At 58.8% G+C, this 19,294-nt stretch overlaps 1 protein-coding gene across 4 annotated transcripts; it reads left to right on the top strand.

The window, feature by feature from the left end:
* The first annotated feature begins 63 nt into the window (after positions 1–63).
* On the top strand, positions 64–18,518 carry MAN2A2 (mannosidase alpha class 2A member 2). 4 transcript variants are annotated; one of them, XM_021680566.1, is made up of 25 exons: positions 64–86; positions 364–566; positions 1,391–1,538; positions 2,093–2,350; positions 2,422–2,566; positions 2,686–2,857; positions 3,280–3,407; positions 3,621–3,794; positions 4,215–4,401; positions 6,450–6,627; positions 7,154–7,356; positions 7,561–7,743; positions 7,919–8,033; positions 8,266–8,333; positions 8,496–8,661; positions 9,244–9,480; positions 9,708–9,830; positions 10,149–10,263; positions 10,515–10,648; positions 10,800–10,941; positions 13,212–13,345; positions 13,609–13,683; positions 15,127–15,321; positions 15,485–15,595; positions 15,965–18,518. In XM_021680566.1, exons 3-25 carry the CDS (start codon positions 1,407–1,409, stop codon positions 16,115–16,117), a joined length of 3,528 nt encoding a protein of 1,175 aa, XP_021536241.1. In that variant the 5' UTR covers positions 64–86; positions 364–566; positions 1,391–1,406; the 3' UTR covers positions 16,118–18,518. The 4 variants fall into 4 exon arrangements, with proteins under 4 accessions (XP_021536241.1, XP_021536238.1, XP_021536240.1 ...); XM_021680563.1 differs by lacking the exon at positions 13,609–13,683; XM_021680565.1 differs by lacking the exons at positions 13,609–13,683; positions 15,965–18,518 and having other exon boundaries at positions 13,212–13,312; positions 15,141–15,321; positions 15,485–15,551.
* The last annotated feature ends 776 nt before the right edge of the window (positions 18,519–19,294 follow it).

Below are 19,294 nucleotides of genomic sequence, written 5' to 3'. Positions count from 1 at the left end.
CTCCGCGCGGGCCGCCGGCTCCGGGGATGTGAGGGGCGCAGCTCGGCCGGCGGGGCCCGGAGCGGCGCGGAGGCCGGCCGCGGACGGTAACGCGCCGGGCGGACCCGGGGGAGGGTTCCGGCTGCGCCCCGGGCCGCGGCCGGGGTGGGCGGCAGTAGCGCGAGCGGCGCTCCGGATCGGAGGCGGCCCGCGGTTCCGCGCCCGGCCGTTGTCGTTGCGGTCCCCGGGGCCGGGAGGGTCGGCGAGGGCCGCGGCCGGGAGGGCCGGGAGGGCCGGGATGGGGCTGGGCCGGCCGGCGGGTGGGCTACCGAAGACCCGATGGCAGGTGCCTACCCACCCTGTGACCCAGCTCTCTCCCCGCAGCTCCACCCACTTTGGCCTAGACCCAGCCTCCAAGGGCTAAAAATATTGCCCGGAGGCTTCTGAGCGGAATCAGATCGTGCTAAGTAGGGCACGACGCACAGAGGCGACAGAGCTCCTCGGCCCCAGGGCGGGAGCCAGTCTCCGGAGCGGCGGTTCCGCCCACGCTCGGCCCAGCAGCTAGCGGCCTCCCTCCACCCGAGCAGGCAAGTGGGGGCCCCGCGGGCGGTGGCAGCGGGCACTGGTCCTCTGAAGTTGCCCCACAGCGGAGCAGCTGTGCCCAGCCTCTCCCTAGCCAGGGGACCTTGGGCACCAATCACTGCTGGCTTCCCAGGGGGTCCGCCAGGTGCTCTAGAAGCGAAGGCTGAAAGTTACCCACTGCAGGAATCGGAACTAGCCGGGAGAAGACTGCAGGGCCCGCTGGATGTTAGAAACAAGCTGCTCTTGCAGCTTTGTAAACTCATTCTGTTTTTCTTAATGAGAGAGGTGCTGTGCCAGGCACTCTCTGGTGAGCTTCGGTCTGATCCAAGAGGAAGAAAGGTTTCCCTCTCCGTTTCCTTAAATTCAAACTAAATCCCAGTTTAGTCCTCTGAAACTAGAAGCACGTGGCCAAGCAGGCTGGACACCCACCTCCTTTGACTGGCTGTGTCCTTCCTGTAGGCAAGCTCTACGCGAAGCTAGTCATAATCAGGAGGTTGTGTGGTGCACTCTGAAGTCAGAGCTGGGACGTTTGTTATCCAGTCGTGTTACCCTGGGAAGGAGCATCCTCTGCATCCTAGGGGCTGAGCTGCCACCAGGACCAGGCAGGACGTGCTTCACATGTGCTCCTCGCGCTTTCCAGTGTCTCAGCCAAGAGAGGAGGCTCCACAGCCAATGTTGGGATTTGGTGCTTAGGAACTCGCTTTTCTTCAGAGTCAGGCAAATAGGTGTTCCTTGAGAGTAGCACTCAGGAACTCTTTGGGGCATTTGGTGGAAAGACCAACAAAGGGATTTTGCCTGCTGGAGCCGCATATGGTGTCCCTCCTGCCAGGTGTGTGGAGGCCAGCATGAAGCTGAAAAAGCAGGTGACAGTATGTGGGGCCGCTATCTTCTGTGTGGCCGTCTTCTCGCTCTACCTCATGCTGGACCGAGTGCAGCATGATCCCACCCGTCACCAGAATGGCGGGAACTTCCCCCGGGTGAGTCATGCCTGCTTGCTAATCTCTTCATATACAAGTCCTCTGAGCTCAGGTCGAGAGTCAGTGTCAGCCCAGGACAGGAACACTTCTTCCCGATCGGCAGATTTTCTAGACACGCGAAGGTAAAAACAAGGATAGCAAAAAAGGAAGAAGGAAGGAGAAACATGTACTGCCGCTCTGTCCTCCTGAATTCTTGGCAGACATTGCTAATGGATTGCAGCATTCTTTCCCACTAAGCCCGGATGCAGTCCTTGTCAGCACAGTGCTCCAGACGGGCCACACCGGTTGTGGAGAATAGGCCTGCGAGGTGAAATCTTCGCCCTTCTGGGAGCCAAGGCGTGAGGGTACTCCCCAGCCAAGTGGACTGGGGTCCTCTGTAGTGATTTGCAGATCTTCCCTCATCTGGCCAGAGCCATCCAGGCCCGTAGGCTCCTGGTTCTGCCTGCACTTGGGGAGGGAAGGATCACAGTCAGGCCTCGGGTGGTGGGCCCCATGCAGAGATCCTCCCTGTGGCACCAGGAGCCGTGGGTGATTGCTTTCTGGTGTTTTGGCAGAGCCAAATTTCTGTGCTGCAGAACCGCATTGAGCAGCTGGAGCAGCTGTTGGAGGAGAACCATGAGATCATCAGCCACATCAAGGACTCGGTGCTGGAGCTGACAGCCAATGCGGAGGGCTCGCCCGCCCTGCTGCCCTACTACACGGCCAATGGCTCCTGGGTGGTGCCCCCAGAGCCCCGGCCCAGCTTCTTCTCCATCTCCCCTCAAGACTGCCAGTTTGCTTTGGGGGGCCGGGGCCAGAAGCCAGAGCTGCAGGTAGGGGGTCAGCGCTGGTGGGGAGCTCTCGTGGTTGTGGATGGGCACTGAGCTGCTCCCTGGCCTGGCAGATGCTGACCATATCAGAGGAGTTGCCCTTCGACAACGTGGATGGCGGCGTGTGGAAGCAAGGCTTCGACATCTCCTACGGCCCGCACGACTGGGACACCGAAGCCCTGCAGGTGTTTGTGGTGCCTCACTCCCACAATGACCCGGGTGAGGACCCAGCAGAGCCCTGGGAGCTGGGCTGTGCAGGGGGCTTTCCGGTGGCAGAGGTAAGCGAGGGGCCGACGAAGATGCTGGCGTCCTTAGGGGACCCTGTGTTGGCTCCCCAGGCTGGATCAAGACCTTTGACAAGTACTACACGGAGCAAACCCAGCACATCCTCAACAGCATGGTGTCCAAGCTGCAGGAGGACCCCCGGCGGCGCTTCCTCTGGGCAGAAGTCTCCTTCTTTGCCAAGTGGTGGGACAACATCAATGCCCAAAAGAAAGCAGCAGTCCGCAGGCCAGTGCCCACTGGGGAGGCCCTATCCTCTGGGCCCCGGGATGGGTGCCAGAGCAGCTGGAGGCCAAGCTGTGGGTGCCAGGGTGGCAGGGAGAGGAAGGGGGAGCAGGGCAGGGAGGGGTGATAGTAGAGGGGCCGAGGCTAAGAAGACAGTCACTGGTGTTGGGAGAAATCAGAGGCACAGCGAAGAAGGAGCACAGGGCCTGGCCCCGGGAAGCGCAGACAGAGGTCCAGAGAGAGGCAGGGCCAGGACAGCATGGAGGTTGTATGTGGGAAGAGGAGGGTGCACGTTTGTTCTGTTGGTCCTGGGGTCGGGTGAGCGGGCTTGGTGAGGCCAGTGCGCACAGGTCCTGGCATCTTCTGGTTGGCAGGACTGGGCAGAGCATCCCTGCCCCGTGCTGAATGTGCGTCCTTCACTCCAGGCTGGTGGGAAACGGGCAGCTGGAGATTGTGACAGGAGGCTGGGTGATGCCGGACGAGGCCAACTCCCATTACTTTGCGCTCATTGACCAGCTCATTGAGGGACACCAGTGGCTGGAGAGAAACCTCGGTGAGTCTGGGCTCAGGAATGAGAGTCTGCTCCCATAGCTGGGCCGAGGGGACAGCAGGGGCCTGTGAGGCGCAGGGGTGGGGGTAGGGGATTCCTTTGTAAGCTGATTCCACCAGCCTGGGCCTGGCGTGATGGCAAGAAGAAAGCTGGGTCCCCAGGACAGGAGGCCCGGTCCTGAAGTGTTCAGGACCTCTTGCTCCCGTGTCCTCTCAGGTGCGACCCCGCGCTCTGGCTGGGCAGTGGACCCCTTTGGACACAGCTCCACCATTCCTTACCTGCTGCGCCGTGCCAACCTGACCAGCATGCTGATCCAGAGGGTGCATTACGCCATCAAGAAGCACTTTGCTTCCACCCACAGTCTGGAGTTCATGTGGAGGCAGACCTGGGGTAAGACCAGGTAGGGTGGAGGGGGGGGCGGGGTTACAGTTCTCCCTGGGGAAGGACGGGGGGATGAGAAATAAGACCCGGTGTCCTTCGGAGCACGCCAATGAGCACTAGTGCAGACAGCCAGAGTGCTCTCCTCCTTCAGGGGAGGTCAAGGGTCACGTTGACCTCTGGCGTCTGCGGGGCCTGCTCTCTGTCCTGAGGGTCTGAGCGTCCCACCCCCTGGAGGAGCTGTGGGCTCCAGAGCCCTCCCTGTGTCCCGAGCCTCGGCCCGCACATCTTCTGCAGCCTGAGGTCTGGTTCAGGCCTCACCTTATGTCAGAGCTTCCCGTAGCTGGAGCAGATCCCCGCCCTGCTGCCACCCCCACGGCCAGCTCCAGAGGCTGCCTGCTGGTGGCCGACCGCCCGCTGTGTCTTCTCCAGACTCGGACTCCGACACGGACATCTTCTGCCACATGATGCCCTTCTATAGCTATGATGTGCCCCACACCTGTGGCCCGGATCCCAAGGTCTGCTGCCAGTTTGACTTCAAACGCTTGCCGGGTGGACGCATCAACTGCCCCTGGAAGGTGCCACCCCGGGCAGTCACAGAGGCAAACGTGGCCGAGAGGTACTTGTCCCCGGCCTGCGCTGGGCCATTTCACTGCAGGGAGGAGCCGGGAGACTTGGCCTCGCTCCCGGCTCCGCTGCACGGGGGTGCTTCGGGTCATACCTCTGTAGAATGGGGGGTGGGCACAGGTGGTGAGTTCAGGTCCACAGCCGCTAAGGTGCAGCGCCTTTTCTGAGCCTCCCTGGAAAACTAGAGCTGCCCTAGGGAACCCCCTTTGCCAGAATGGTTTTATTTTCCCAAATGAGTATGTTGCCCAGCCAGAGCTGGTTGACTGACTCAGAAGTGAACAATTCTCAAAATAGGTAAAGTTCCTTGCCCTGTGGCCTAATGTGCCTTCATTTAGCACAGGCATCCTGCCTTAGCCCAAAGTTGGCCAGGATCCCCAGCGCTCGTGGACCTGGAATCTCACTCAGTCCTGCCCAAGGGCCCCCAGCCTCAGAGAAAGCCCATCTGCCCTCTTGAGGGTCGTTAGGGACCCTTAAAGATGTCTCTGTTGCTGAAGTCAGCGCCCCCTCCCTGGGAAAGGGCAGGTTAAGAGTGACCTAGAACAGTGGGTTGGCCGGAACCGACCGGCCTTGAGAATATAACAAGTTGAACTGGTTTTCATGTTGCAGTAACTCTGATTTCCATGATGTTCAAGAGGTGAAACATGTGACCAAAGGGAAAGAAAGTGGTCTTTTGTTTCTGAAACCCAGAAATCTGAATGCCGATTCTAAGCAAGAATCTAGGGCTGTTAAGGCCTGGTATTTCCCAAAGCGCATCTGTGACCTACAGATGCCAGCCCAGGTTTGAGGAGAGCAAGTCATGAGAGTAACTACGTTTTCTCCTTTGAAAGGCTTAATAGGCTGAGAAATTAGGGGAAAACGGTGTTCAAGGAGTCCTCTCTCGAGAGCAAAGTAGGAAAGTACCAGCTGGATCAGCACAGTTAAGTAGATCAGTGGCTGGTTGAACCATGGTACCCGCGATGTGCCAATTACTAGGTTGGTCTGAAAAGAGAAAGGGGCTTTAATGAGAGGCTGCAAGGCTCTGTTTTTTTATTGATTTCACGAGTAACTTGACTGAAAAAGAAAATGATGAATGTGTGTTTATAGTTTCTGCTATGAGTCAGGCACAGTTCTGAGTGTTTAATATATATTAAATCGCTTAATCTGTTTTAATTTTCATAACATCATGATGGTAGGTACTGACATTCTCATTTTATAAAAACCGAGGCCCAGAGAGGTTAAGTAACTTGCCCAGGGTCACTCAGCCTAGTCCGTGTGGAGCTGGCATAGTCTGGCTCTGATTCTAGGCTCTTTGGTGTTGTGCTGTGTTTGCTCCCTGGTGGGCAAAGTGAAGCTGGAGTGTCAGGATCGGGATCCTCCAAGATCTCAACAGGTTGTGTGTGATGTGGGTCGAATCTAACCAGATGAGATTTACTAGATATAAACGTAAGGTTCCCCTCTTAGCCTCAGAAAACAGCATAGAAAAGTTCAGGATGAGAAGGAACTTGAACCGCAGGCATGGGAAACATGCACGCTGGCTGACGTCAGCCCCGGGGGTGACCGTAGGGCTGCCAGAGACACCCCTGTTGATGCGCCCCCACACCGGTGGCCCACCTGGACGCCTGCATCCAGTGCCGGGCCCTGCGCTCTGAGGGACACAGGCACAGGGTGCTGGGGAACCGCTGGAGATGGAGGGACCCAGGCGACGGAGGAGCTGGGCTTGCGGAGCCGGAAGGGGAGGCACAGAGGACGTCTTGCATACGTCTGAAGGAGAACCCCAGGGGAGGGGAGTGCTGCGTTCTGCGTGGTGTCCAAGGGCGGCCCTGGAGTCCGGGACCTGTAGCCAGAAACTGCAGCCCAGCCTAGGAAGACCTCCCCTGTTGTCAGAACCGTCCAGAGAACACGGGGCTCCCGGGGACAGGTTTCCCACTCCGGGAGATGCCCACCGCAGGCCCCGTGACTCCTCGCTGGGTGTGTTCAGGGGCCCTCTGAGGCTGGCTCTGCTCGGTTCCTCTTCCGCCCAGACTCCACTTGGGCCCGGGCCCTCTCCCCCCACCCCTGCAGGGCCACGCTGCTCCTGGACCAGTACCGGAAGAAGTCCCGGCTGTTCCGAAGCAACGTCCTCCTGGTGCCGCTGGGGGACGACTTCCGATACGACAAGCCCCAGGAGTGGGATGCCCAGTTCTTCAACTACCAGCGGCTCTTTGACTTCCTCAACAGCAAGCCCGACCTCCACGTGCAGGTGGGAGGGGGCGCCGAGCTGGGGGGTGGGTGGGGGGTCCCTCTGCAGTGCTGCAGCCTGGCCTGGCAGGTTACCAGCTCCAGGGCAGGGGTTTGTGCCCGACTCTTGGGCAAGGGTCTCCCTTTTTTTTTTTTTTTTTTAAAGATTTTATTCATTTATTTAATTGACAGAGAGAGAGACAGTGAGAGAGGGAACACAAGCAGGGTGAGGGGCAGAGGGAGAAGCAGGCTTCTTGCAGAGCAGGGAGCCTGATGCGGGGCTCAATCCCAGGACTCAGAGATCATGACCTGAGCTGAAGGCAGACGCTTAACCGACTGAGCCACCCAGGTGCCCCAAGGGTCTCCCTTTTATGTCAGAATTCCTTCCTGGGCCCCCCGCGTCTGCGTGTGGGCCAGCAGGGTAGGACGTGCCATGACTGCCTGTGCGTAGGCAGAGTCCCTACTCCTGGCGCTCAGCTGCAGCACTCGGGGCCACAACTCCTAGAAACTCTGGAACTGATGGGAGCGGGTTTGGGGGGTCTCCACAGGCCCAGTTTGGCACCCTCTCTGACTATTTTGACGCTCTGTACAAGAGGACCGGGGTGGAGCCAGGCGCCCGGCCTCCAGGGTTCCCTGTGCTGAGCGGGGATTTCTTCTCCTATGCGGACCGGGAGGACCATTACTGGACCGGCTATTACACTTCTCGGCCCTTCTACAAGAGCCTGGACCGGGTCCTGGAAGCCCACCTGCGGTGAGACTCAACCCCCTTCCAGGCCGGAGGGAGGAGAATAAGCCTTTGGGGTTTAAGGAGGAGCTGGATCGGCTCAGAATGCACCGGAAGGGCTTGGCGACAAGGCAGGCAGAGACGTGGTGGAAAGAAGGGGGCGGGGCTTGCTGAGCACGGCCGGCCTGGGAGTCGTATGGGCGGGAGGCTGACTGACCCCTCTCTGGGCAGGGGGGCAGAGATACTGTACAGCCTCGCTGTAGCTCACGCCCGCCGCTCTGGACTGGCTAGCCGGTACCCGCTCTCCAACTTCGCCCTCCTGACGGAAGCCCGGCGCACTCTGGGCCTCTTCCAGCACCACGATGCCATCACCGGCACGGCCAAGGAGGCCGTCGTGGCAGACTACGGCGTCAGGTGGGGGCTGTCCTCCTCCGCGTCGGATCCACGCCCCGGCCCGCTGTCCTAAAGAAAGGCCGAGCTGGGCAGTCAGTGGGCAGGCCTGCCGAGGGCTCTTCCTGCTGGAGAGGCGGACGGTCTGTCGGTGGCTGTCTTCTCCATGCCCACCCCCTGCCCCCTCTCCCGCCCCCAGGCTCCTGCGCTCCCTTGTCAACCTGAAGCAGGTCATCATCAATGCAGCTCACTATCTGGTGCTGGGGGACAAAGAGACCTACCACTTCGATGCCGAGGCACCCTTCCTCCAAATGGTGAGCCCCACTTCTCGATCCGCTCGGGGCGCTCTCGGGAGCGTGCAGTCCCATCCAAGAGCTGCGGTACGAGGGTGTTGCTCTTCTTTTCCCGCCTGCCCTGGAGTGAAAGATCGGTGCCCAGTGCGGCTAGTGGTCCACAGCCAGGACAGGCAGGGGCTGGGGAGGAGGCAAGGCTCTGAGCTAGGCCAACCGCAGGACGGTTCTTCCTTCCCCACCCATTTAATCCCAGGATGACACCCGCTTAAATCACGACGCCCTGCCGGAGCGCACAGTGATCCAGCTGGATTCCTCACCCAGGTGAGCCAGACCAGGCCAAGCGCGGAGGCGAAGCCACTCTGGCTCCCAACACCATCTCCCACCCACACCTGCCCAAGCACCGCAGGACTCAGCGTGGGTGCCACCACTCCCGTGGGTGCCCGGGAGCAGTGGCCTCCGAGGTGAGCCTGCCTCTCCCCGCAGGTATGTGGTGCTCTTCAACCCCCTGGAACAGGAGCGGCTCAGCGTGGTGTCCCTGCTGGTCAGCTCGCCCCGGGTGCGTGTCCTTTCAGAGGAGGGTCAGCCCCTGGCGGTGCAGATCAGCGCACACTGGAGCTCTGCCACCAACATGGTCGCTGATGTCTACCAGGTGAGCAGGGGCCCCCAGGGTGGGCCCCAGCCCTCAGTGCTGACCCGGGGCCTCTCTCTGCCTGTGACACCAGCCTCCCACCCTCCCGCTTCCTGCCCAGCTTGGGGACAGGGGTCCTGGGGAGGGGGTTGCCCAGAGAACAGTCACTCCTGGGACTTCAGTCTGTCCTCGAAAGGAAGGCGAAGTTTGGTAGGAGCAGCGGGTGGACGTGGAGAATACTAGAAATGGGGGCTAGGTTGCCCTGCCATTCCTTCATTCAGCAAGTGTTTACAGAAAGTTTAATGTGCGCTTCCCGCTTCGTAGTTGCTCAGGTATCAGGTGAGATTCCTGAAAGTGACCAGAGGCAAGCGATGTCACCTCCACTTTCGGAGGCGGGGGGGGGGGGGGGAGCGTACTGAGGCCCCAGGAGGTATCAGCATTTGCTTGGACTTTCTCAGTGAGGAAGTGAATGCCCCAGGCCTAGATCCCAGGCCCGCGTCCAGAATGGATGCGCACGCTACGTGGGCCGCGCTGCCTCACCCCTCCCTCCCTCCCTCGGCCCTCCCTCCCTAACCCCTCCCTCCCTCGCCCCTCCCGCGGCAGGTGTCTGTGCCCATGCGCCTGCCGGCCCTGGGCCTCGGCGTGCTGCAGCTGCAGCTGGGCCTGGACGGGCACCGCACCCTGCCGTCCTCCGTGCGCGTCTACTTGCACGGCCGGCAGCTGTCCGTCAGCAGGCAGGACGCGTTCCCTCTGCGCATCATTGACTCGGGCGCCAGTGACTTCGCCCTCAGCAACCGCTACATGCAGGTCTGGTTCTCAGGCCTCACCGGGCTCCTCAAGGTAAAGGGCCAGGGCAGGGGGCTGGGGAGGGCGTGCCTGGCGGTGGGCCGGAGCTGAGCTGCTGCCTGACTGGCGGGGGGTGCCGCGGAGTGGGCCGTCTTGGCTCCTGGGGGGCACAGCATGGGGAAGCTGGGCTGGCTCCTTGGGGGAGTTCGTCCGTGCCCTCCCAGGGGGCAGGCCTGACATGCTGGTGTGGGGCCAGGGGTCAGGGCTGTGTTTTTTGGCAGAGCATCCGAAGGGCGGACGAGGAGCAGGAGCAGCGGGTGGACATGGAGTTCCTCATCTATGGCACCCGTGGGTCCAAAGACAAGAGTGGAGCCTACCTCTTCCTGCCTGATGGGGAGGCCCAGGTACCGTAAAGACTCCTCAAAAACTCAGCAGGCCCTGGGGGGCCCCGCTAACGGAGGGTCCGAGGAGCCCTGTGAACTGAGGCAGGGGGGAGGGCATGGGCCTTCTCCCAGGGCCATCCCTGCCTGCCGGGGGCTCTGCCCGCGCTGCCTCTGGGAGTGGGGTAGGCTGAGGAGCGTCAGCTGGGGCCTCGGGCCAGCTCAGCCTGGGGTCTCCGGCTGGAGCCTGCTGGGAACAGGTATTTCTGCCAACGCTGGGCCGGTACCTCCCCACTCCGCCTTCCGTGCTATGGCTTCAGCTGCCGCCTGCTCTGTCCCCAGCCCTACGTCCCCAAGGATCCCCCTGTGCTGCGTGTCACCGAAGGCCCTTTCTTCTCCGAGGTGGTTGCCTACTACGAGCATGTCCGCCAGGTGGTCCGGCTTTATAATCTGCCAGGTGAGCCCGCTCGATGAGGAAGGTCAGAATAAAGGTCAGGGCTGCACGGGGCTATGCCACGCTCTTCCTTCTGCCCGTTCTCTGCTCATGTGTCTGTTCCCAGCAAACGGATCATCTGAGACGGGGATGACGTTAATTCTCTTGCAGTGAAGGCCCTCCAGAAATGCTGGGAGTTGCCGGGGGGTTGTGCGCGGCCTCCCCCAGCCCATCTCTCAGGCCTCTCCATGCTCTCCCTTTGTCCTTCTGCCCAGGGGTGGAGGGGCTGTCTCTGGACATGTCATCCCTGGTGGACATCCGTGACTACGTCAACAAGGAGCTGGCCCTGCGCATCCACACAGACATTGACAGCCAGGGTGCCTTTTTCACGGACCTCAATGGCTTTCAGGTGATTCCCGGGGCCCTGGGAATCACCAGTGTGCCCTGATGGGGGGAAGAGGAATCCGAGGCGAGAGTGATCAGGGACTCCTTCAGACTGGGAACCCCTGGGGCCCAAATGGTGCCCGGACACCCTTGATCTGCTGGCTTTCCTGTCCCAGGTGCAGCCCCGGCGCTACCTGAAGAAGCTGCCCCTGCAGGCCAACTTCTACCCCATGCCAGTCATGGCCTACATCCAGGACGCACACAACCGCCTCACGCTACACACCTCCCAGGCCCTGGGGGTCTCCAGCCTGCACGATGGTGAGTGGGGAGCGGCAGCTAGGGGGCTATGGGGAGGGTGAAGGACGAGGCAGAAGCCCATCTGTGTCCCAGGGCCTCTCCTCTCAGCAGGCCCCACCCCTTTCCAGTCCACGTCACCTCCATGCTTGGAGAACGTTAACAGCACCTGTCAGTCACACATGGCATGGCAGGAAGGCAGACGCGTGCTGTCACCCTGTCCCCTAGTGGAGGCAGCCATGGAGGTGACCTGGGGGTGGGGGTCCTGTTGGGTCCTTTTAAGAAGCACCAGGGTATTGAACAGTGATTCTTAACTGAGCTGTGCAGCCCCCTTCCCCTGGCCAGGGATGGAAGTAGGGACGGTCGGAAAAGTGCGTCTGATGTTATAATGAAATATTTAACAGGGGTGCCTGGGTGGTTCATTCGGTTAAGCGTCTGACTCTTGATTTCGGCTCAGGTTGTGATCTCGGGGTTGTGAGATTGAGCCCCACGTTGGGCTCCACGCTGGGCATGGAGCCTGCTTGAGATTCTCTCTCTCCCTCTCCCCCACCTCTTGTTCTCTTGCTCTAAAAAAAAAAAAAAAATTTTTTTTTTAATTAAAAAAGATTTAGCAAAGGAGAAAAATATATAGTGTTTCCCTACTAACGGTCATTGAAAGAGAGAATGGCGTTCTTAACTGAAACAAAGCCATGAGGAGTACTGGGCTGGAGCTGGGCATGCTGGGCAAGCTGAGGTGGCTCCGTGTCCTCAGGGTAAAGGGAGCAGTTTGCACTTGGCCTCTGAGGCCTTCAGATCTTCCACGTTAGGGTTGGAGCCTTTGTGCAGGGCTGAGCTGAGAGCACTTGGTTCAGGCTGTGCTGGGGGCTGGTGGCCGGGACACTGGAGGCCTGACCCCCTGCTGAAGGAGTGTGTCTCTGCTGCCCCTTCGCCCAGGATCGCCCTGCTGTCAGATTTTGCCCGGCTGTCTGTGCCATTGGCTGCTAGCTGAGCCCGGTGTCGCCCCGCCCCCTTGGTTCTCTCTGCCCTTTAGGGAAACAGGGTGCTCAGATTATTGCTTGTTGTTTTGTTTTTTAAAGATTGTATTCATTTACTTGAGAGAAAGAGAGCAAGACAGCACGAGCAGGGGGCAGAGGGAGAGGGAGAGGGAGATGCAGACCCCACCCCCCCGCTGAGTAGGGAGCCCGACATGGGGCTCGATCCCAGGACAAGATCACGGCCTGAGCCAAAGGCAGACGCTTAACCGACTGAGCCACCCGGGCGCCCCAGGATTATTGTTTTATACTCCTGGGGTCATTTTAGGACTTCCGGATATCTTTCCCAAAAAAGGGTGCTCAGGGTAGAAACACTTAGGAACTACAGAAGTCAGAATTGGGCTGGGGAGAGGGATAGGGCCACCTGAGTAGACTTCCTCAAGAGAGTCTTAAAAAAACAGATGCTGGGGGGGCGCCTGGGTGGCTCAGTCGTTAAGCGTCTGCCTTCGGCTCGGGTCATGATCCCAGGGTCCTGGGATCGAGCCCCGCATCGGGCTCCCTGCTCGGCGGGGAGCCTGCTTCTCCCTCTCCCGCTCCCCCTGCTTGTGTTCCCTCTCTCGCTGTGTCTCTGTCAAATAAATAAATAAAATCTTTAAAAAAAAAAAAAAAAAAAAAAAAAACAGATGCTGGGAAAAATCCTCACCCCGACATATGTCAGCTTTGCGGTGAGCCCCTTCCCCAAGCATATTTTACAAAGAAACCCTAGGCGATCATCTGCCATCTCTTCCCCGCCGGGCACCGCTCAGTGATACCTAATGTGAGCTTGTGTCTGATCTGCCATCTGCCTGCCGTCTGCGCTCCCCTTGTGACGGATGCGGCGGCCGAGCTGGAGTCCGTCCCAGTGTAGAGCAGGGGCGGCCGGGCATGTTCTAGTCACAGCAAAGTCTGCCCGAGCTGCGTGGCCTCAGGCTTCTGCAGCAAGCGCTGAGCCTCCCAGAGCAGTTCTGTGTTCGCTTGCTTACTTCGTGCAAGTGGCCAGTCCAGATGTGGTCCCCGGCCTGAGCTCCCGGCCCTGCCCCCAGTCCTGAGGCACAGCGCCCGCCTGCCCGCTCTGGGCCTCTTGCTCGCTCATCTGTGACTCTGGCCCTTCAGTCAGCCCCCTTCCAGCCTAGGTCCCAGGGTGCGTCCTCTCCCGAGTGACTGCTTCCGGCAAGCTCACCGGGCGTTTCCCTCGGGGCCTGTGGTGGGGATTCTTCTTCCAAAGCCCGACATCTGCTTGGGGATGGGGGTCGCAGGCCCGGGGCTCACAGTTAACGTCCCCAGGCCAGCTGGAGGTGATCCTGGACCGACGGCTGATGCAGGACGACAACCGGGGTCTGGGCCAAGGGCTCAAGGACAACAAGAGAACCTGCAACCATTTCCGCCTCCTGTTGGAGCGGCGAACCCTGGGCAGTGAGGTAAATTCTGGGCCTCCCTCCCCGGGAGCCAGGTCAGGCTGGTCCCTTGGGCGGCAGAGCTAGAGGCGGGCGAGGGGTAGTGAGTGTAGGGCTCTTCCGGGGGTGTGGGGAGTGAGTCTGACGCTCTGCTGCTCCATCCCAGCCTGGCACCTCCGTCTCCCACAGCCTCTCCCGGCATCCTCTGTGCCCCCCACCCCCACCGCGTCCTCTAACCCTCTCTGCTCCGGCCGCATTCATCTCATGGCTCTCTTTGCCCCCACCAGCCTGGCTTTTTCTCCAAACTGGCAGCCATGTTTAGGGACTTGGTCTTTCAGAGCAGCAGGAGCGGTAACCTCGAGGTAAGGGCCAGCGATGGGGTGTGGAACTAGCGTTAGCGAGTCGTAACTGGCGTCAGAGCCTGCGGATGACAGGGCCTGCCACTCAGTCCCCCGAGTCTGCGGCTCAGTCCTCACTCGCCAAGGAGATCCTGAGCACTTGTTGTGCTTTGGGCCTCAGAGGGACGCAAACATCTGCGTTACTCACCCTGCTCTCTAGGACTTCGCTCGGGGGAAGGGGGGTGCCAAGGTCTGTGTGTAGAACTAAGGTAGAAATATGCCCCCTGGTGCTGAGGAGGGAGAGAATGCCGTGAGCTGGGGGACAGAGGACTGCTTCTGGAGGACGGGTCGGCCAAGGACAGCTGTGGTGAATCGGGGTCCGATCTAATCCCATGAACCGAGGCACGGGCGGAAGGCAAGAGAGACGGTGTGAACAGGGAACAGCAGTGAGTTCGCTCAGCTAGACTAGAGCTGCTTGTCCAGTGTGGTAGCTTCTAGTCACGTGTGGATATTTAAATGAATCAAAACTAAATACAGTACCAAATTCAGTTCTTCATTCGTACCAGCCACGTTTCAAGTGTCCCACGGCCACAAGTGGCTAGCAGCCACTCTACCGTCCAGCGCAGGTATAGTGTTTCTGTCTTTGCAGAAAGTTCTAGTGGCCGTGGCTGGGCTAGCATGAAGTCGGGGTTGTTTGGGGCAGACTGCAGTGGGCCTGGAACAGCTGGTGGGAGACTTTCTGGACTTTATGTTGGAGGCCAGGGAGGGACCAGAGCAGGAAGGCTCTGCCCTGAGCATGTCGCTCTAACAGCAGGAGCAGGGTGGATCTTCAGGGAGATTGGAGGCCGGTGATGGTTTAAAGCAGGAAATGTCAGTGGCTCGAAGTGAGCCACAGGAGGGAGAGGTTGTGGGTGGTGGTGAGGACACGGCTGAGCGGGGGACAGAGGTCAGGGGAGGGGGAAGTGAGAGATTCTGGGCAATTGGAAGGAGGGTGGTGGTAGGGATAGAAGTCCGGAATATGGACAAGTGGCGATCTGAGAGAAAGTCCAGGTCAGCCCCCTAAACAGCAGTCCTCGGTGGACACAACTGTGGGGACCCCTGGGCCCGAGGACGACGGCCGGTGCTGTGGACATGGGGCCTTACGTGGAACCGCAGGATCACTCTGAGTACCCCCTGCATCCGTGTGAAGCACACGTCTGTCTGACTCCCATTCTCCTCCCTCCCTCTGAGAATCTGCGAGACGGGAGATGGTGTTCAGAGCATGGGGTGTGTGCTTGTGGTAATGTCCTAGAAGCAAAAACCCTCAAAAGTCGTAAATAGTCCTAAGTTGTGTGAGATGGAAAGTGGCCACGTGTGTGTGAAGGGTCCTGGAGCCTCCCAGACACATCGGGGAAGCTCTTTCCGGAGGAACGGACCCGGGCACGCGCTTACCCTCCCCCTCCCCCGCATCTCGGGCCAACCTTGCAGGTCCAGGATGGCCGCTCCACCAGCTACCCGTCCCTCCTCAGCCACCTGACCTCCATGTACCTGAACACCCCAGTGCTTGCCCTGCCCGTAGCCAAGAGGCAGCTCCCGGGCCCCAGTCTGCGCTCCTTTCATCCCCTGGCCTCCTCTCTGCCCTGTGACTTCCACCTGCTCAACCTGCGTACGCTGCAGGCCGAGGTGAGTGTCCCGCTCCGCTCCGCACCCCAGGGCCAGGCTCCAGCCTTTCCGCACCCGGACTCCTCCCGGGCCCAGTACTGCCTGCTGGATAGCGGTGCTCTTCCACCTGCGAGCCCTGAGTGGCCCCGGCCCCCCCACCGCCCCTTGTGTGTCTGTCACCCAGGATGACGCCTTGCCTTCGGCGGAAACTGCGCTCATCTTACACCGCAAGGGGTTCGACTGTGGCCTTGAGGCCAAGAACTTGGGCTTCAACTGCACCACAAGCCAAGGCAAGGTGAGCGCGGCCCAGGTATGGGCAGGAAAACGGGAAGGCTGCCGTGAGGGGGGCAGTGAGGGTGGGACTGGGGGTGGGGGTCCCTCCAGGGCGTTTTGGAGAGAAAGGGAGAAGCTGTTGACGAGAGAAAAGCAAGCGAGGCCTGGTGGGGGCACGTTCTGGGGCAGGGCATACAGCCGGAGACGTGTGCTCCGTGAGCAGAGGCCGCTGTCAGACGAGGTGGGAAACCCCAGCGTGGACCCAGACGTGGTCCTAAAGGACCCACGTGCAGGGAGGCACCATGTCGCCTCCGTGAGGTTCTTCAAGAGGTGACCGGGCGTACAGAGGAAGAGCGCCCAGCACAGCCCCGTACCGTGTTCCTCTCCACAGGCGGCCCTGGGGAGCCTCTTCCACGGCCTGGACGTGGGTTTCCTGCAGCCGACCTCCCTGACATTACTGTACCCTCTGGCCTCACCCTCCAACAGCACTGACGTCTATCTGGAGCCCATGGAGATCGCCACCTTCCGCCTCCGCTTGGGCTAGGGCTTCCTGTGGCCTGAAGAGAAAGTTCATCCACAGAGACTGCCTCTTACACGAGGTCGGGTGGGACAAACCGGATGGGTATCCTGTCCCGATCTACCTCTCAGAACTGTGACACGCTGGGCTCCGCCCTCATTTTCTGTTTATCGTTGCTTCTGTGTCCGGTGGCAGCCCCAAGCCCCGTGTCGGGTAGACAGGGCAGACACTAGTGAAATCGTGACAAGAGGGCCCTGGGTCAGAGTGCGCGGTGCCGGCCTCAGCTTTGGGTTATGAGTGGCGCCCAGTTGGGCACAGGCTCAAGCACCCATCATTGTCCCATAATGGGATGGAGGAGAAGCAGGGTCAGAACAGGTAGGGGAGACTGAGTGGGTAGCAGCCCAGCGCCGGGGTCACTGGAGGCAGGACCTGGCTCTAGGGGGGCCCTCCGGTTACGGAGGGACTGCTTGTCCGGATGTGACCAGCAGGAGCTGAGTGATGGCTGGGAGGAGGGGGATGGGGACCCAGAGTTAGCACTGGGGCAGCAGAGGAATCCCTGCTTTCTGTGACGGTTCCGCCCTAAGAGCTCCCTGGCCTCCCCGGCTCGGGGCTGTGGGGTGGCAGGAAGGACTCACGAGAGACCATGTCATGGCCAGAGCTCAGAGGATGCTTCAGATACCAAACCTCCCCCCCACCTCATCGCGGGCACTTGGTCTGTGTGTGTTGATGTGTGGGGTGGTGGCAGGGACTTGGGGGTCCTCCATCCTCCCTGACCCCTCTTTGGTTCCCGAACTCTGGACACCACTGTCCTCGGGAGCTCCTTCCCATCCTGGGGGCATTTGGTCTGGCACACCTCCTTTCCCTGGAGAGAAAGTGGAGCCTCCAAGCGCCCATAAGTGCGAGCAATTTGAGAAGGCTTTCAGCCCCAGCCCTACGTGGGGGGGTTCATCCTTCTACAGAAGTGTTTGACTCCTGGCGTGGGGACTGGGGACACATAGCGTACATTAGGGAGTACGGCTGCTCATCAGCCTTCATTTCAGCTTCGATTAATAGAGAAAAGTTTCTGATCGTCTCTATAGACGCGGAAACGATATTTGGTGAAGTTTAAGGTCTATCCCTTATTAAAAATCTTAGTAAGTTAAGATTACAAAGAGACGTCCTCATCTAGATAAAAAAGTCTCTATCACAAACCAGCGGTCAATGACATTCTAAAGAACCACAAGCATTCCCATACAAGTCGGAAACTAGGGCACTCGTTAGCAGTGTCCTGGCACTGTCACCCCTGCAGGAGAGCAGGGGAAGGAGAGGAAGTTACAACTGTCACTATTTGCAGACGATAGCACGGCCGACCTATAAAATCTAAGCGAGTCAGCGGGAGACCTACTAAGATCATTCTGTAAGCGGACACAGACGGTAGACATGATGCTCCTGGAAAGATCTCGGTTCTCTCTGAATCAACCCATAAATTCAGTGTATTCCAGCATGGTTGGATACTTTGGGAATTTGATAAGTTCTCAAGTTCATGTGGAAGAGTAAATATGTGAGAATATTAAATTCTGATGCTGGTGAGTCAGGGGCTGGTGAGTCAGGGCGCTGAGGGGGTAAAGGACTGCCCAGGAGTGGCCCCTGTGACCTGGGGTGGGCTCGGACAGACAGGCTCATGGAACAAAAGGCAGAGTCCAGAAGCAGACCCCCAGGTAGACAGGAACTTAGTAGGATAAAAGGAGTATTTGAAGTGGGGGAAAAAGATGGATTGTTTAATAAATAGGGGTTTAAGACAACTGGTCCTCAAAGTAAGAGTTAGATCTGTAACTCACAGTTGCCACAAAAATTAGTTCGAGGGAAGAAACCAAAAAAGTTCCAACTACAAAATTACTGAAGGAAATACAGGAGATTATTATATCTCTGGTGTGGGAGGCTCTGTTTTAAACATAACACGAAACCTAAAAGATCTAATAAGGGAAAAGATAAACAGATTTTACCACTCCAAAATATTGAAAGTTTGTGTATGATGGAAAACATCACGGTTACAACACAAATGACCGATTGGGAGAAAATGTTTGCTGCACTTCCAATATTGATGAGTTAATTCCTCCAGGAGAAAAGCTTGCTTTGGGTCCTTGGAGAGGGTCCCCCGGGCCTGCTCAGTCACTCCCCGAACAAGAGTTCTTCCAGATCATCCAGGGCTGTTGTTGCCAGCGTCGGGCCAGGGCACATGGAAGCCCGTCTAAATCGTTGTGGAAGAAATAAGATCACCAATGTGAGGTGCTCAGCACAGAGTGCCCGGTACCTAGAGGAGCTTAATAAATAGGAACTGTAATCTTATTAGTAAAGGACGCTAAGCAGTTATGTCACAGTAGGTGGTATTTGCTAGTATCACGTGACTTGTAATCAAATGATAAGGGAGACTCTGTGAACCGCCCCCCCCCCCCCCCCGCCCCGGAAATGAGCAGAATAAAGGCTCTTACCTTTGGAGGTCTTTGATGTACCATGGAATTATTCATCTGCCAGGAACAATGTTTAATCATGCACACTGGCCTTTTAAAACTACTCCAGGCAGCGGTGTTCAAGATGTGGTCCAGAATCACCAGGAGTGTGTGTTTCAGGCCCAGCTTTTTGGCCTGTCCTGGCGAGGGCTGCCCCTCAGCCTGGATGTGGGGATGAGGGGCCCATGGAGCAGAGACCGAGCCTCGTTGAGACAGCCCTATAACGAGAACCAGAGACAGACCTTCCAGTTGTGTGTGGGAGGGAAAGCCAATTCCGGGGCACCATCTACTGAACCCATTTCTGGGGGGTAGCAGTCAAAGAATCTGCATTTTTAACAAGCTTCCAGGCGATTCTTTTGCATACAGTAGTTTGGAAATGGGCCTATGATTTTAAGGCAAGCAGCAGCCCTTTACCATGGAGCCCTGGCACTGAGGCCTCCGTTCTGAGGGTTATAATCATAATTAGAACCAGGACAGGACACAGAGGCAACTTCAACCCCTGGCACTAGAATTCTCTTCCTCCCTGCACCCCTCCAGCCACTTAGAACTACCCCATTTCCGCAAAGAAAGGAACTCTGGGAAGGTGGACTGAAACCAAGAACCATATCCTCCTGTGCAGGCCGAGCCAGGCACAGACTGTGCTCTGACTCAGCTTCCCTGGGGAGTGGGCAGAGAGACCCGTAGAAAGAACAGCGTCTCTCAGTGGAAGCTCACCTGC

This window comes from Neomonachus schauinslandi, chromosome 9 (genome assembly GCF_002201575.2).
Source record: "Neomonachus schauinslandi chromosome 9, ASM220157v2, whole genome shotgun sequence".
Classification (NCBI taxonomy): domain Eukaryota; kingdom Metazoa; phylum Chordata; class Mammalia; order Carnivora; family Phocidae; genus Neomonachus; species Neomonachus schauinslandi.
Note: the sequence above shows the minus strand (reverse complement) of the source record. Positions and strands in the feature narration are given on the sequence as shown.